Below are 18,824 nucleotides of genomic sequence, written 5' to 3'. Positions count from 1 at the left end.
AGTACCTAGGAGTCTTGTTCACGAGTGAGGGAAGAGTGGATCGTGAGATCGACAGGTGGATCGGTGCGGTGTCTTCAGTAATGCGGACGTTGTATCGATCCGTTGTGGCGAAGAAGGAGCTGAGCCGGAAGGCAAAGCTCTCAATTTACCGGTCGATCTACGTTCCCGTCCTCACCTATGGTCATGAGCTTTGGGTCATGACCGAAAGGATAAGATCACGGGTACAAGCGGCCGAAATGAGTTTCCTCCGCCGGGTGGCGGGGCTCTCCCTTAGAGATAGGGTGAGAAGCTCTGCCATCCGGGAGGAACTCAAAGTAAAGCCGCTTCTCCTCCACATCGAGAGGAGCCAGATGAAGTGGCTCGGGCATCTGGTCAGGATGCCACCCGAACGCCTCCCTAGGGAGGTGTTTAGGGCACGTCCAACCGGTAGGAGGCCACGGGGAAGACCCAGGACACGTTGGGAAGACTATGTCTCCCGGCTGGCCTGGGAACGCCTCGGGATCCCCCAGGGAAGAGCTAGACGAAGTGGCTGGGGAGAGGGAAGTCGGGGCTTCTCTGCTTAGGCTGCTTCCCCCGCGACCTGACCTCGGATAAGCGGAGGATGATGGATGGATGGATGGAACTTAAACAGTTACCCTAAATCTAACAATCAACCAGTGTTTAACCATGTTTCAGAGTATTTTTTGGTTGACATGGACAAACTAAATCGTCATACTTTGCCACATCAGGCACAAAATATTTTACGGCTTCACAGATTTTCTTTTAAATTATTTTTAAGGCATATTCTACACTACTTTGGTCCTAAACTAAGCATGCTCGAGCAATAAGATGACTAAATAAACTATAAATATCAAAACCACAGTAGTATTGGAGATCGACCAGAGGGCACTGTTCAGTATTGTGCCTGCTGATTGGCTTATTGGCTCAGTTTCAGGCAGCATTACTATATTGAATTAGTGACTAAAGGGTGCTATTTAATGTCTTCATTGCTCTTATAGTGTTGATAAACATATTTAGAAGGTCATAAACAGTTTTTTTTTATGCTGTTTATAATAGATTCAAAATGAATGGTTCCTACTTTGCTCGAATTAATTTATTGCGGTGATGTCTAGCGATAAATGAATGTGTTTGTTTGTGACTACTGCACTAACTTCCTGCCAATAGGGCTGCCTAGAAGTGCCTATGTATATAAAATGTGGAGCAGTCAAGTAAATGATAGGCTATTTATTCGTCTTCTTAAACCCTTCTTGTGCAAGCATCATTCATAATTAAAAAAAAAATGTTCATGACAATGCCACAAAACAGCTTTTCTTTAGTGTCAAAACACCAATTTTCACAGCACAGATGCAATCAATGCAAAAGTAACTAAACATACCAGAGAACTTCACAAACCATTTTTCCGCCGTCATTTTTGATCACACACTTTTGCACCAAATACCAACATTAAAGCGTACATGCCTGTGGGTGAACCTTTTACCGAAAATCCTAACAAGCAGCATTCTTAAAAAAAATAGCTTAAATGATTCATAAATGTTCCTTTTTTTTTTTTTACAGGTTTCAAACCGCTCACTATTCAAGCCATGGCATTGTATTTTTTTTTAAATTAAAGGTATTTATGCAAGCCAACTAAAGCAACACTGTTAAAGGCCTACTGAAACCCACTACTACCCACCACGCAGTCTGATAGTTTATATATCAATGATGAAATATTAACATTGCAACACATGCCAATACAACCGGTTTAGTTTACTAAATTACAATTTTAAATTTCCCGGGAGTTTCGTCTTCGAAACGCCGTGTAATGATGACGTGTACGCAAGACGTCACAGGTTTTTAGGAAGTATGAGCGCTGCGCACGCACACAGCTAAAAGTCGTCTGCTTTAACGGCATGATTACACAGTATTTTGGACATCTGTGTTGCTGAATCTTTTGCAATTTGTTCAATTAATAATGGAGAAGTCAAAGTAGAAAGACGGAGTTGGGAAGCTTTAGCCTTTAGCCACACAAACACACGGTGATTCCTTGTTTAAAATTCCTGGAGGTGAAACTTTCCTATGGATCAGAGCGCGGTCAAGAGAACGTGGATCCCGACCACATGTCAACCAGCAGGTTCCGGTGAGAAAATTGTGGTTAAAAAATCAGTTCTTACCAGAAAAAAGCTGAGCTTGTGCCGTCCATAGCTGCCGTCGACTCCCCTGAGACACTGCGCGTCAAGACACCCGTGGAGACACCTTTCCGACTATCAGGTAATTTTAAACTCACTAAAACACTAGCAACACAATAGAATAGAAAGATCGCTGCTGTGTTGGATCCGCTTTGGACTGGACTGGATCCATTATGGATTGAACTTTCACAGTATCATGTTAGACCCACTCGACATCCATTGCTTTCCTCCTCTCCAAGGTTCTCATAGTCATCATTGTCACCGACGTCCCACTGGGTGTGAGTTTTCCTTGCCCTTATGTGGGCTCTACTGAGGATGTCGTAGTGGTTTGTGTTGTGGTCTGTGCAGCCCTTTGAGACACTAGTGATTTAGGGCTATATAAGTAAACATTGATTGATTGATGATTGATAAGGGATTTCCCAGAATTAACCTAGTAAATGTGTCTAAAAAAATCGCAATGCAATCGCGTTTATATTTTGGAAATTTTTTATTTTTTTTTTTCCTCCTCGCTATTTATATACTCAAACACAAATCTTTTATCCTCGCTCAAATTAATGGGGAAATTGTCGTTTTCTCGGTCCGAATAGCACTTTTTGTTGGAAGCTCCCATTAAAAACAATGTGAATATGTGAGGAGCCATCAAACATGTGACGTCATCGTCTGCGACTTCCGGTACAGGCAAGGCTTTTTTATCAGCACCGAAAGTTGCAAACTTTATCGTGGATGTTCTTTACTAAATCCTTTTAGCAAAAATATGGCAATATCGCGAAATGATCAAGTATGACACATAGAATGGACCTGCTATCCCCGTTTAAATAAGAAAATCTCATTTCAGTAGGCCTTTAAATAGCACTATGCAGAAAAAAAACATGTTTTCGTTATAAGTCATTATGAAAATGCTCGAATGTCCATTGAAGGCGGAAAATGAGTTGTTAGCTGTGATATTAGCTTCTGTTAAACAGAGTTACTCCTGCAGGCGAGCGGCGCTGAGGTGCGAGACATCTCCATGTGCACGGTGGACATGGGGAGCCGCTCGCTCTCCTCCTCTAGGGGGCGACAGCTGCAGTACTGGAGCACCTCTTTGACTTCCTGCCTGAAGTTGGAGTTGAGGAAGCCGTAGATGATGGGGTTGATGCAGGTGGAGGACATTGCCAGGAGGTGACAGAGGGAGAAGAGCAGGTTATGGTGGCAGACGGGAAGCGCGTCCTGGTTCCAGTCGGACACCGCGTTGAAAATGGTGAGCGGCAGCCAGCACAGGGCGAACGCCGTTATCAGGGCCACCAGCATGATGTTGATTCGGCGGCTGTGGGCCATGCGGTGGCCCTCCGGCGTCCTGGCGCGGTCCAGCATGTCTTTGCGGTGACGCAGGCGCACGAAGACTCGGACGTAACAAAGCAGGACGAGAATTAGAGGGCCGCAGTATTGGAACAAGAGCAGCCATGTGGTGTAGGTCAGCCTGTCGTGTTGGGACGGCCAGCGCTCCAGACATGCCTCCATGTGCAGGGACGCGTAAAGGTTGTGAAAGTATTGGGTATTTTGAAGCACGGATGAGTTACCGGGCGGGGTGTCTCGATAGAACGCCGGCTCGGTTAGCATCATGTTGGTGTAGGGCTCGTTTGTGAGCAGCTGAAAGGCCAAGAAAGGCGAGGAGGTGAAGCCCGCCAGTATCCAGATGATAACCACAGCTGTGTAGGCTTGAGGAATGCTGGGTTTCCAGCCCGCGGGGTTAATGATGAGTTGGTGTCTCTCCAGAGCGATAAAAACTAGAGACAATATTGAGACGGTCACAGACACGCACTGAATGAATGGCACCAGGCGGCAAAGCAGTGACCCAAACACCCAGTGGTCCATCAGTGTGTAAATGAGTGTGAAAGGGAGGCAGAAGACACACACCAGAATGTCAGAGAATGACAGATTGCAAATGAAAATACTTGTGACATTGGCTTTCTCTCGGCGGCGTGTAATTATGCACATAAGGCCCACGTTGCCCACCAGGCCGAGCACCATCGTAACGCTGTACCACGCCACCAGGAACGCCGTGAGGATGGGGGACGTGGGGCAGTGCTCGTCCTGCCCGAGGACAGATAGATCTGAGAGAAAAGTCTCGTTGGACGCCCACTCTTGCAAAGAGCGTCCCTCCTCCGAAGGCGTCGTCCGGTTGACGGGCGGAAGAGGGGACGTCGAGGACGGGGAGGGCTGGATCGCGTTGCCACTGAAGGACATCTCACTAAAACTTAAGGGTCAGCGGCCCCCGGGATGAAACCATCCATTTCAGTCTTTAGTGGGATATCAGCATCTGACAGGGACACATATGAAAAGGGACAAGACATCATTTGTCACTTGCACACTAACAGGTCAAAGGCTGAAAATAAACACATATCATTTTTATATGTGACAGCTCTTTTCTAAAAAAAAAAAATACAAGACATATATGACTCGACGGAGATGTTTGCCCATAAAATAATTGCTTCAATTTTGGAGCGTGCTTTGGAATTGTGTGAATGAATACAATGTTATTGTATTAAAATTGTGTGTTTATTTAAGTTACCTTTAAAAGTCTGTTATCTGTTGCTGTTATTTAATATATATACACATATATGTATATATACACACATATATATATATATACACATATATGTATATATATACATATATACACATATATGTATATATATACATATATACACATATGTGTATATATACACATATATATACACATATGTATACATATATACATACATATATACATATATATATATATATATACATACATATATACATACATATATATATATATTTATATATATATATATATTTATATATATATATATATACTATATATATTTATACATATACATGTATACACTCAAATACATGTATATATATATATATATATATATATATATATATATACACATATATTTATACATATACACACATACAGTACATATATATATATAAAAATATACATATATAATTATACACATATAAACACATATACTGTAAATATATATATACATATATATATACATATATGTAAAAATATATACACATATACACTATATTGGCAAAAGTATTTGGCCACCCATCCAAATGCTCAGAATCAGGTGTCCTGATTACTTGGCCCAGCCACAGGTGTATAAAATCAAGCACTTAGGCATGGCGACTGTTTCTACAAACATTTGTGAAGGAATGGGCCGCTCTCAGGAGCTCAGTGATTTCCAGCTTGGAACTGTCATAAGAGGCCACCTTTGCAACAAAACCAGTCGTTAAATTTCTTCAATCCTAAATATTCTAAAGTCAACTGTCGGCTTTATTAAAAGAAAATGGAAGAGTTTGGGAACAACAGCAACTCAGCCACCAAGAGGTAGGCCACGTAAACTGACAGAGAGGGGTCAGCGGATGCTGAAGCTCATAGTGCAATGACTTTCTGCACAGTCTGTTGCTACAGAGCTCCAAACTTCATGTGACCTTCCATGTAGCCCACGTACAGTACGCAGAGAGCTTCATGGAATGGGTTTCCATGGCCGAGCAGCTGCATCTAAGCCATGCATCCCCAAGTCCAATGCAAAGCGTCAGATGCAGGGGTGTAAAGCACGTCGCCACTGGACTCTAGAGCAGTGGACACACATCCTCTGGAGTGATGAATCATGCGTTTCCATCTGGCAATCTGATGGACGAGTCTGGGTTTGGAGGTTGCCAGGAGAACGATTCATTTTGGACTGCGTTGTGTGTGAAATTTGGAGGAGGAACAAATATGGTATGGGGTTGGTTTTCAGGAGTTGGGCTTGGCCCCTTAATTCCAGACTGACATCATATTGAATCCTATGGGTTAGGAATGGAATGGCCCTTCAAGTTTATATGTGGGTCAAGGCAGGTGGCCAATTACTTTCGGCAATATACTGTATACACACATACCGTACATATATAAATATATATACATATGAATACATATATATATATATATATATAGATATATATATATATATATCTATGTATATATATATATATAAATGCATATTTCCAGTGTATGTAAAAAAGTTTGAAAAGAACATAATGTCATGGCTGTCTTGAGTTTCCAATAATTTCTACAACTGTTTTTTTTTTGTGATAGAGTGATTGGAGCACATACTTGGTCACAAAAAACATTCATGAAGTTTTGTTCTTTTATGAATTTATTATTGCTCTACTGAAAATGTGACCAAAAGTATAAATACAGCAATGTTAATATTTGGTTACATGTCCCTTGGCAAGTTTTACTGCAATAAGGCGCTTTTGGTTGCCATCCACAAGCTTCTGGCAAGCTTCTGGTTGAGTTTTTGACCACTCCTCTTCACAAAATTGGTGCAGTTCAGCTACATTTGTCGGTTTTCTGATATGGACTTGTTTCTTCAGCAATTCATGGAATTTTGGGAAAACCGTGAATTTTTGAAAATATGGATAATACCACAGTTGTCTTAATTGATGATAATTGACTTGTGTTGGAATTTTTCTTACCCTTTTTATTTATTTTAAAAAAAATGTTGACATAGTAACAGTTTGAATTTTAATTGGTGTGTCGGAATTCATGGAATTTAGGGAAAACCGGAAATTTGTACGGAAAAAAAGTAAACTTATGTTGTCCCAATTAGGAAGAATATTTTGATAGAGGAATGGTCATAAACATATGAAAAATGTGGACTGTGAAAACTTTCCGGAAAGAGGAGAAAATAGGGCTTTGGAAAAACGGGAATCCTGGGAATTCCATCCATCCATCCTTCTTTTTACTACCGCTTATTCCCTTTGGGGTGGCGGGGGGCGCTGGTGCCTATCTCCTACAGCTTTATTGAACTTAAAAATGGTAGTTTGGTTGTCCAAGGTGAGTGGAGTGTGTGGATGGTGGAACGGCTCGAATCGGTTGAGAAATGTGGGAATTGTACGAGTTTGAAAAATGTCCCATTCATTTTCAATGGACAAAATGGGAAAACAAAGAATTGTGAAGTGAATTTATATTTATATAGCGCTTTCCCTTGTGGAGGGGGTCCAGTCCAATAACCATGGATGAAGTACTGGCTGTCCAGAGTCGAGACCCAGGATGGACCGCTCGTCGGGACCCAGGATGGACCGCTCGCCTGTATCGATTGGGGACATCTCTACGCTGCTGACCCGCCTCCGCCTGAGATGGTCTCCTGTGGACGGGACTCTCGCTGCTGTCTTGGATCCGCTTTGAACTGAACTCTCGCGACTGTGTTGGAGCCACTATGGATTGAACTTTCACAGTATCATGTTAGACCCGCTCGACATCCATTGCTTTCGGTCCCCTAGAGGGGGGGGGGGTTGCCCACATTTGAGGTCCTCTCCAAGGTTTCTCATAGTCAGCATTGTCACTGGCGTCCCACTGGATGTGAATTCTCCCTGCCCACTGGGTGTGAGTTTTCCTTGCCCTTTTGTGGGTTCTACCGAGGATGTTGTAGTCGTAATGATTTGTGATTTGAGACATTTGTGATTTGGGGGCTATATAAATAAACATTGATTGATTGATTGAAGTGACCGAAAGCGCTTTTACATAGTGAAACCCAATATCTAAGTTACATTTAAACCAGTGTGAGTGGCACTGGGAGCAGCTGGGTAAAGTGTCTTGCCCAAGGACACAACGGCATGCAGTGACTAGGATGGCGTAAGAGGGAATCGAACCTGGAACCCTCAAATTGCTGGCATGGCCCCTACCAACCGAGCTATAATTCTATATAAATAATCTGGGATTACTTGAACGGTTCCGATTGGAACTGTGGAATGTGGAGCGCGCCAAAGTTTTGGGGCAGACTAACAATAAATAGATAATTTGCGTGAATGCTTTGGCATTCAAACAATTATGCTTTTAACGTAATCAGAGTAGTTACAGTAAAGTTACAGTAACTTGTAGGTAAAACTTCAAGACGAAAACTCTATCTTTCTTATTGTTTACTCAACCTCAATGTGCTGTCCTCATACTGTGAGAGTGGGAGTGTGAGCACATATTCATAAGGTTTACACAGCTGTTGATTGTTTTTGCTACAACCACGCTATCTTTATGATTAAGGTTTGCATATGATTTCAATACCAAATCTGTCATTTCAACATGTTCTCATGTTTGATGACAATATCAATCAATCAATGTTTACTTATATAGCCCTAAATCACTCGTGTCTCAAAGGGCTGCACAAACCACTACGACATCCTCGGTAGGCCCACATAAGGGCAAGGAAAACTCACACCCAGTGGGACATCGGTGACAATAATGACCCAGTGGGACGTCGGTGACAATGATGACTATGAGAACCTTGGAGAGGAGGAAAGCAATAGATGTCGAGCGGGTCTAACATGATACTGTGAAAGTTCAATCCACAATGGATCCAACACAGTCGCGAGAGTCCAGTCCAAAGCGGATCCAACACAGCAGCGAGAGTCCCGTTCACAGCGGAGCCAGCAGGAAACCATCCCAAGCGGAGGCGGATCAGCAGCGCAGAGATGTCCCCAGCCGATACACAGGCAAGCAGTACATGGCCACCGGATCGGACCGGACCCCCTCCACAAGGGAGAGTGGGACATAGAAGAAAAAGAAAAGAAACGGCAGATCAACTGGTCTAAAAAGGGAGTCTATTTAAAGGCTAGAGTATACAAATGAGTTTTAAGGTGAGACTTAAATGCTTCTACTGAGGTGGCATCTCGAACTGTTACCGGGAGGGCATTCCAGAGTACTGGAGCCCGAAATGAAAACGCTCTATAGCCCGCAGACTTTTTTTGGGCTTTGGGAATCACTAATAAGCCGGAGTCCTTTGAACGCAGATTTCTTGCCGGGTCATATGGTACAATACAATCGGCAAGATAGGATGGAGCTAGACCGTGTAGTATTTTATACGTAAGTAGTAAAACCTTAAAGTCACATCTTAAGTGCACAGGAAGCCAGTGCAGGTGAGCCAGTACAGGCGTAATGTGATCAAACTTTCTTGTTCTTGTCAAAAGTCTAGCAGCCGCATTTTGTACCAACTGTAATCTTTTAATGCTAGACATGGGGAGACCCGGAAATAATACGTTACAGTAGTCGAGGCGAGACGTAACAAACGCATGGATAATGATCTCAGCGTCTTTAGTGGACAGAATGGAGCGAATTTTAGCGATATTACGGAAATGAAAAAAAAGCCGTTTTAGTAACGCTTTTAATGTGTGCCTCAAAGGAGAGAGTTGGGTCGAAGATAATACCCAGATTCTTTACCGTGTCGCCTTGTTTAATTGTTTGGTTGTCAAATGTTAGAATTGTATTATTAAATAGAGTTCGGTGTCTAGCAGGACCGATAATCAGCAATAAATAAAGTGTTCTATTCCATACTGTAGAAGAGGGAAGTTTGCCGAACATGATAAACATGTAAAAACAGTACAACCTGGGATTTAAAGCACACACACACACACATGCAATACATATAAACATAATACTTACAACACATTGTGTGGCACGTGTCTTAAATTGTGTTGGGTTATTTTTTTATTTTATTATATAGAATTCTTAGATTGCTTGACCAAATATAGTCAGTGAGGATTTGTAAAATAATTGGATCCTTGAAAAAAATTAATAATATTTAGACATTTTATATTATATTATAAAGACACCATCTGTGTCTGTGAGAATGAACTAATCGAGCCTGCTTGGATGAGAGGAGCAATGTCTTCTAAGAGGGGTGCTGAAAATTTTTTTTCCCACATCCGATTCGCGATTGTTACTTTTCTGAATTTAGATTGAATTTTAATTTTTAATTATCAATAAGAAAAATTGCTGAATTACACGGCAATAACTGGACCTAAAAAAGAAGCAGCTATTGGAGCCTTGTTGCGATGCTATGTGCATGCAGGTTAACACTGCTGCTAAAGGGAGGAAATTGTGCACGGAACTCTCTTGTAAGTTATGTAGGGTTCTAACAGAAGCACACAGAGTCTGACGCTCAGCAAAAATAATAACATCGTTGGAACCGCAGCGTTAGCCTAGCCTTGAGCCACAACAACAACAACACTGCAACAAGCACTTTCTCATTATGCCCAAATGATGGTTATAATAATAGTGAGAGTCCAGTCCATAGTGGATCTAACATAATAGTGAGAGTGCAGTCCATAGTGGATCTGACATAATAGTGAGAGTCCAGTCCATAGTGGATCTAACATAATAGTGAGAGTCCAGTCCATAGTGAATCTAACATGATAGTGAGAGTCCAGTCCATAATGGATCTAAAATTATAGTGAAAGTCCAGTCCATAGTGGATCTAACATAATTGTGAGAGTCCGGTCCATAGTGGATCTAACATAATAGTGAGAGTCCAGTCCATAGTGGATCTCACAATAATGAGAGTCCATTCCATAGTGGATCTAACATAATAGTGAGAGTCCAGTCCACAGAGGATCTAAAAATAATGAGAGTCCAGTCCATAGCGGATCTAACATAATACTGAGAGTCCAGTCCATAGTGGATCTAACATAATAGTGAGAGTCCAGTCCATAGTGGATCTAACATAATAGTGAAAGTCCAGTCCATAGTGGATCTAACATAATAGTGAAAGTCCAGTCCACAGTTGATCCAACATACTAGTGAGAGTCCAGTCCATAGTGGATCCAACAATAATTAGAGTCCATTCCATAGTGGTATTAACATAATAGTGAGAGTCCAGTCCATAGTGGATCTAACAATAATGAGAGTCCATTCCATAGTGGTTCTAACATAATAGTGAGAGTCCAGTCCATAGTGGATCTAACATAATAGTGAGAGTCCAGTCCATGGTGGATCTAACAATAATGAGAGTCCATTCCATAGTGGTTCTGACATAATAGTGAGAGTCCAGTCCATAGTGGATCTAACATAATAGTGAGAGTCCAGTCCATAGTGGATCTAACAATAATGAGAGTCCATTCCATAGTGGTTCTAACATAATAGTGAGAGTCCAGTCCATAGTGGATCTAACAAATTAATGAGAGTCCAGTCCATAGTGGATCTAACATAATAGTGAGAGTCCAGTCCATAGTGGATCTAACATAATAGTGAGAGTCCAGTCCATAGTGGATCTAACATAATAGTGAGACTCCAGTCCATAGTGGATCTAAAATAATAGTGAGACTCCAGTCCATAGTGGATCTAACATATTATTGAGAGTTCAGTCCATAGTGGATCTAACATAATAGTGAGAGTCCAGTCCATAGTGGATCAAACATAATAGTGAGAGTCCAGTCAACAGTGGATCTAAAAATAATGAGAGTCAAGTCCATAGTGGATCTAACCTAATAGTGCGAGTCCAGTCCAAAGTGGATCCAACATAATAGGGAGAGTCCAGTCCATAGTGGTTCTAACATAATAGTGAGAGTCCAGTCCATAGTGAATCTGACATAATAGTGAGAGTCCAGTCCATAGTGGATCTAACAATAATGAGAGTCCATTCCATAGTGGTTCTTACATAATGGTGAGAGTCCAGTCCATAGTGGATCTAACAAATTAATGAGAGTCCAGTTAATAGTGGATCTAACATAATCGTGAGAGTCCAGTCCATAGTGGATCCAACATAATAGTGAAAGTCCAGTCCATAGTGGATCTAACATACTAGTGAGAGTCCAGTCAACAGTGGATCTAAAAATAATGAGAGTCAAGTCCATAGTGGATCTAACATAATAGTGAGAGTCCAGTCCATAGTGAATCTGACATAATAGTGAGAGTCCAGTCCATAGTGGATCCAACAATAATGAGAGTCCATTCCATAGTGGTTCTTACATAATGGTGAGAGTCCAGTCCATAGTGGATCTAACAAATTAATGAGAGTCCAGTTAATAGTGGATCTAACATAATCGTGAGAGTCCAGTCCATAGTGGATCTAACATAATAGTGAAAGTCCAGTCCATAGTGGATCTAACATACTAGTGAGAGTCCAGTCAACAGTGGATCTAAAAATAATGAGAGTCAATTCCATAGTGGATCTAACCTAATAGTGCGAGTCCAGTCCATAGTGGATCTCACATAATAGTGAGAGTCCAGTCCATAGTGAATCTCACATAATAGTGAGAGTCCAGTCCATAGTGGATCTAACAATAATGAGAGTCCATTCCATAGTGGTTCTTACATAATGGTGAGAGTCCAGTCCATAGTGGATCCAACAAATTAATGAGAGTCCAGTTCATAGTGGATCCAACATAATAGTGAGAGTCCAGTCCATAGTGGATCTAACATAATAGTGAGAGTCCAGTCCATAGTGGATCTAACATAATAGTGAGACTCCAGTCCATAGTGGATCTAAAATAATAGTGAGACTCCAGTCCATAGTGGATCTAACATATTATTGAGAGTTCAGTCCATAGTGGATCCAACATAATAGTGAGAGTCCAGTCCATAGTGGATCAAACATAATAGCGAGAGTCCAGTCAACAGTGGATCTAAAAATAATGAGAGTCAAGTCCATAGTGGATCTAACCTAATAGTGCGAGTCCAGTCCATAGTGGATCCAACATAATAGGGAGAGTCCAGTCCATAGTGGTTCTAACATAATAGTGAGAGTCCAGTCCATAGTGAATCTGACATAATAGTGAGAGTCCAGTCCATAGTGGATCTAACAATAATGAGAGTCCATTCCATAGTGGTTCTTACATAATGGTGAGAGTCCAGTCCATAGTGGATCTAACAAATTAATGAGAGTCCAGTTCATAGTGGATCTAACATAATAGTGAGAGTCCAGTCCATAGTGGATCTAACATAATAGTGAAAGTCCAGTCCATAGTGGATCTAACATAATAGTGAGAGTCCAGTCAACAGTGGATCTAAAAATAATGAGAGTCAAGTCTATAGTGGATCTAACCTAATAGTGCGAGTCCAGTCCATAGTGAATCTCACATAATTGTGAGAGTCCAGTCCATAGTGGATCTCACATAATAGTGAGAGTCCAGTCCATAGTGAATCTCACATAATAGTGAGAGTCCAGTCCATAGTGGATCTAACAATAATGAGAGTCCATTCCATAGTGGTTCTTACATAATGGTGAGAGTCCAGTCCATAGTGGATCTAACAAATTAATGAGAGTCCAGTTCATAGTGGATCTAACATAATAGTGAGAGTCCAGTCCATAGTGGATCTAACATAATAGTGAAAGTCCACTCCATAGTGGATCTAACATAATAGTGAGAGTCCAGTCCATAGTGGATCTAACAAATTAATGAAAGTCCAGTCTATAGTGGATCTAACATAATAGTGAGAGTCCAGTCCATAGTGGATCTAAGAAATTGATGAGAGTCCAGTCCATAGTGGATCTCACATAATAGTGAGAGTCCAGTCCATAGTGAATCTCACTTAATAGTGAGAGTCCAGTCCATAGTGGATCTAACAATAATGAGAGTCCATTCCATAGTGGTTCTTACATAATGGTGAGAGTCCAGTCCATAGTGGATCTAACAAATTAATGAGAGTCCAGTTCATAGTGGATCTAACATAATAGTGAGAGTCCAGTCCATAGTGGATCTAACATAATAGTGAAAGTCCAGTCCATAGTGGATCCAACAATAATGAGAGTCCATTCCATAGTGGTATTAACATAATAGTGAGAGTCCAGTCCATAGTGGATCTAACAAATTAATGAGAGTCCAGTCTATAGTGGATCTAACATAATAGTGAGAGTCCAGTCCATAGTGGATCTAAGAAATTGATGAGAGTCCAGTCCATAGTGGATCTAACATAATAGTGAGAGTCCAGTCCATAGTGGATCTAACATAATAGTGAGAGTCCAGTCCATAGTGGATCTAACATAATAGTGAGAGTCCAGTCCATAGTGGATCTAACATAATAGTGAAAGTCCAGTCCATAGTGGATCTAACATAATAGTGAGAGTCCAGTCCATAGTGGATCTAACAAATTAATGAGAGTCCAGTTCATAGTGGATCTAACAAATTAATGAGAGTCCAGTTCATAGTGGATCTAACATAATAGTGAGAGTCCAGTCCATAGTGGATCTAAGAAATTGATGAGAGTCCAGTCCATAGTGGATCTAACATAATAGTGAGAGTCCAGTCCATAGTGGATCTAACATAATAGTGAGAGTCCAGTCCATAGTGGATCTAACAATAATGAGAGTCCATTCCATAGTGGTTCTAACATAATAGTGAGAGTCCAGTCCATAGTGGATCTAACAAATTAATGAGAGTCCAGTTCATAGTGGATCTAACATAATAGTGAGAGTCCAGTCCATAGTGGGGCCAGCAGAAGATCATCTTTAGCGGACACAGGTCAGCAGCGCAGAGACGTCCCCAACTGAAGCACAGATGAGTGGTCCACCCTGGGTCCCGACTTTAAACGTTTCACAGTGCCTTCTTAGATCATATTCTTTCACTACAGCCACACTTTCTCCACACAGGAGACACACAGGTTTGCCTTTTACCTCCGGGAACATGTACTCTGCCTCCCACCTAGCTTGAATTGATTAAAGTGGACCCCGACTTAAACAAGTTGAAAAACTTATTCGGGTGTTTCCATTTAGGATAGATAGGATAGATCTTTATTGTCATTGCACAAGTAAAACGAAATTTCATTTTCGCCACAGTCCTGCTAAAAGCAGACATACGTTACAGGGGGGGACAAGACGAGCCCGCCAACGGATCAGCCACTTACGGCGCTCCTTAAAAAGGTGAGAAAAGGGTGACATTGGGAAAGGGGAGGGGAGTAAAAAAATATCAGTCTAAGGCTAGATCCTCAGGAGGGGTCCAGACTGAGTCCAAGGGAAAAAAAAACTCACATAGCATGGCACACATTAAACACGGTACGTATATCACACCAACTTGCAACTTGCCGCTACATAGCGCTGCTCAGCCATCCACAGCCCCAGAGGAATTGAGCGGTGGTGAAGGCGTTGATTCGAGGGTGGGGGTCGTGTGTACATATATACCCAATTAACTCGGGAGAGATGATGAAATGTTTTTACATGGACTGAGGCCGATCTCAAAGTTCGACCACAGGTGTTGTTGACAAAAAGGAAGGTCAAAAGCGTCCATCTTTGAGGAGTCCTCGGGAGAGTTTCTTCAAAACAGCCTGTTCCTGATTGTGTCAAGGCCATTTGAGGGAGTCAAATCGTAGATTAAGAACTTGCTTTTCTTCGAGAAGACAAAATAGTGACTTATCTTCTCTGTTTGTCCATGCTGGATTCCACTTTAATTGTTCCTTCTCCGCAAGCTTTTCCAAGATGAGATCCATTTTGCGATTCAACTCAGAAATCTCCCCAGTCTTTGTTCCCACAGCCCGACCCAATCCTTCCATTGCATTGAACAGCCGTTGAGCTCCTTGAGTGGCTGCCACCGTTCTTCCGAATTTGTCGATACACCAGATCAATGCCCGGCTCAATCAGCAAGTGCCCCGCAATCACAGCCCCAAATAGGTAAATGTCTTCGACGTCCTCGATGGAAAGAGCTGAGAGGCACATAATCCTCCATTTATCCCAGGAGTCTCTAACATACCCTGCAGCAATGGTTCCATCAGGGCAGCCAGGCTCCCCCGGACCTCTTTTCCTTGTCGAAAAGACTGAGTCAAGTGCGTCGAGAGTCAAGCTGATCATATTCATATTTGATGTTTAGATTAGAGGACAACGCAAAGAAAGAGGCTTTGGGAAAGTTCAGACAAAGACAAGACACAGAGATGCATGCAGGGAAGGAGGGAGCGGAGAAAATTGCGACCGCCTCCACCAGAGGCAAGACATAAAGATTTAGTGGACATCCATCCATCCATTTTCTACCGCTTATTCCCTTTTGGGGTTGCGGGGGGCGCTGGCGCCTATCTCAGCTACAATCGGGCGGAAGGCGGGGTACACCCTGGACAAGTCGCCACCTCATCGCAGGGCCAACACAGATAGACAGACAACATTCACACACTAGGGCCAATTTAGTGTTGCCAATCAACCTATCCCCAGGTGCATGTCTTTGGAAGTGGGAGGAAGCTGGAGTACCCGGAGGGAACCCACGCATTCACGGGGAGGACATGCAAACTCCACACAGAAAGATCCCGAGCCTGGATTTGAACCCAGGACTGCAGGACCTTCGTTTTGTGAGACAGACGCACTAACCCCTCTGCCACCGTGAAGCCCCAATTTTGTATGGAATATGTACTGTACTGTGCAATCTACTAAAAAAAGTCTCAATCAATCAATCAATGAAACCGTCCACCTTACGTTTAGCCATTATTGGGAAGGGGGATTGCTGAAAATTATCATCTGCCCTGAATGCTGATGAGTAATAAAGCCAAGGCTCACTCGGGAGGCTATTGTTGTATTGTGAGGAATGGAGTATTGGTGTTTGCAAAACAGCAGCAGGCGGCTGTGGCCTGCGGGCCGGTTCTAATACTAATCAAATATCATCCCTGGGGCCATCCATCCATCCATCCATCATTTTCCGCTTATCCGAGGTCGGGTCGCGGGGGCAACAGTCTAAGCAGGGAAACCCAGACTTCCCTCTCCCCAGCCACTTCGTCTAGCTCTTCCCGGGGGATCCCGAGGCGTTCCCAGGCCAGCTGGGAGATATAGTCTTCTCAACGTGTCCTGGGTCTTCCCCGTGGCCTCCTACCGGTTGGACGTGCCCTAAACACCTCCATAGGGAGGCGTTCGGGTGGCATCCTGACCAGATGCCCGAACCACCTCATCTGGCTCCTCTCGATGTGGAGGAGCAGCAGCTTTACTTTGAGTTCCTCCCGGATGGCAGAGCTTCTCACCCTATCTCCAAGGGAGAGCCCCGCCACACGGCGGAGGAAACTCATTTCGGCCGCTTGTACCCGTGATCTTATCCTTTCGGTCATGACCCAAAGCTCATGACCATAGGTGAGAATGGGAACGTAGATCGACCGGTAAATTGAGAGCTTTGCCTTCCGGCTCAGCTCCTTCTTCACCACAACGGATCGGTACAACGTCCGCATTACTGAAGACGCCGCACCGATCCGCCTGTCGACCTCACGATCCACTCTTCCCTCACTCGTGAACAAGACTCCTAGGTACTTGAACTCCTCCACTTGGGGCAGGGTCTCCTCCCCAACCCGGAGATGGCACTCCACCCTTTTCCGGGCGAGAACCATGGACTCGGACTTGGAGGTGCTGATTCTCATTCCGGTCGCTTCACACTCGGCTGCAAACTGATCCAGTGAGAGCTGAAGATCCCGGTCAGATGAAGCCATCAGGACCACATCATCTGCAAAAAGCAGAGAACTCCTCCACTTGGGGCAGGGTCTCCTCCCCAACCCGGAGATGGCATTCCACCCTTCCCTGGGGCCATAGATAATTATTCCAGATCCGGCCCGCGGGCCTTGACTTTGACACCTAGGTCCTGCAGGCCGAAGATAAAAAGCATGCAGACGATTAAATTAGAGACTTCTGTTTTCAAAGTAAGTTGATGTACGATGTGTCAAAACAAAAAGGGGCATGACATTGTCCAAATCCTAAAAATGGATTACGCCCCTCTCTCGCTCTCTCTCGCCTGGAACCTTTGCCAGCATGTGACAGAAAAAAACAGCGCGGCGGACAAAATGAGCCTGTCATTTTCCATTAAAGCCGCATGCATTTGGCTATCAGTCACTTCACTGTGCATCATTACTAATGCAGGCTGTCAGTGCGTCAAGCGAGCTGCAGGCTGGGTGGCAGAGCACTGATGTAGCTGCATGTCGGGGGGGGAAAAAAAACCTACAAAAAAAAAAAAACCAGCCATACTGTAATAGAGCAGAAGTTCTGAAAGAAAAATCCTCCCATTATTCCACAACCTTGGACCCTCTCTGTTCTAATGATGTGAGTGTTGCAAACACATCCAGGCTGTACGGAACAGTCAATGTGACCTGGCACCACCATGTCCACCATATTCTCCCTTTCTTGTTAAGAGCAGCCATTAAACACTGATAAATTAGCCCCGGTGACAGAAAATTAAATGAAGATGAATATGGAGGAATTGTGGAGGTTGATAATTTGCCATCCACACCCACTGGTTGTATCTCCCAAGAACAATTGTGTTGTGTAGAGTAAGTATATTTTTTGAAAATCAATATTTAAAAAAAAAAATGAATTCAAGCCTACACTGGCACCGTCGCGTCTCTTATTAGTTCTCTGATGACTAAACTAGAACTGTTTTCACACCAAGGACAATATCACACATTCGGGGAAGGCTAACTCCAGCTATTTCTGACTATAGTCATGCATTTAGACACATAATCGCCAGCACTTTAACAATAATGGAAAATAAAAAGACAATGAGCATATGAAAGTGAAATAAAATACAATTATTTTGAAATAATATCAATTGAAATCCAAAAAGGACAGCATACAACTACAGAGATGACATTAACATAAAAATAAAATGGATGGATGTATTTTTAATATGATTGTCTTGCATTAAATAATATGTGTTATATGGAATTAAAAAATTACATTAAATAAAGTGAAATAAAATACAAATAAATACATATATACACACATACATACTGTATATAAATACATACTGTATACACAATACATACATATATACAAAAAGTGTCATTTTTGCATATAAATAATATAAGTAATATATATGATATATATAGGGACAAGCTGTATAAAATGGATGGATGGATGGGTATAATATGTATTATATATAAAATATATATAGGGACAAGCGGTAGAAATCGATGGTTGGTTATATGCA

At 42.5% G+C, this 18,824-nt stretch overlaps 1 protein-coding gene across 1 annotated transcript in view; it reads right to left on the bottom strand.

The window, feature by feature from the left end:
• Nucleotides 1–351: 351 nt before the first annotated feature.
• The window catches only part of npy4r (neuropeptide Y receptor Y4), a 31,818-nt gene continuing 13,345 nt past the window's right edge, over nt 352–18,824 (bottom strand). Inside the window, exon 3 of the mRNA XM_061910301.1 lies at nt 352–4,461. Within this exon, the coding sequence (XP_061766285.1) occupies nt 3,120–4,388 (1,269 nt within the window). The 5' untranslated portion in view covers nt 4,389–4,461 and the 3' untranslated portion in view covers nt 352–3,119. The remainder of the gene's footprint in view (nt 4,462–18,824) is intronic.

The sequence above is a fragment of the Nerophis ophidion genome, linkage group LG09, assembly GCF_033978795.1.
Source record: "Nerophis ophidion isolate RoL-2023_Sa linkage group LG09, RoL_Noph_v1.0, whole genome shotgun sequence".
Taxonomy (NCBI): Eukaryota; Metazoa; Chordata; class Actinopteri; order Syngnathiformes; family Syngnathidae; genus Nerophis; species Nerophis ophidion.
The sequence above is the reverse complement of the archived record's forward strand: the minus strand, read 5'-3'. Positions and strand labels throughout refer to the sequence as shown.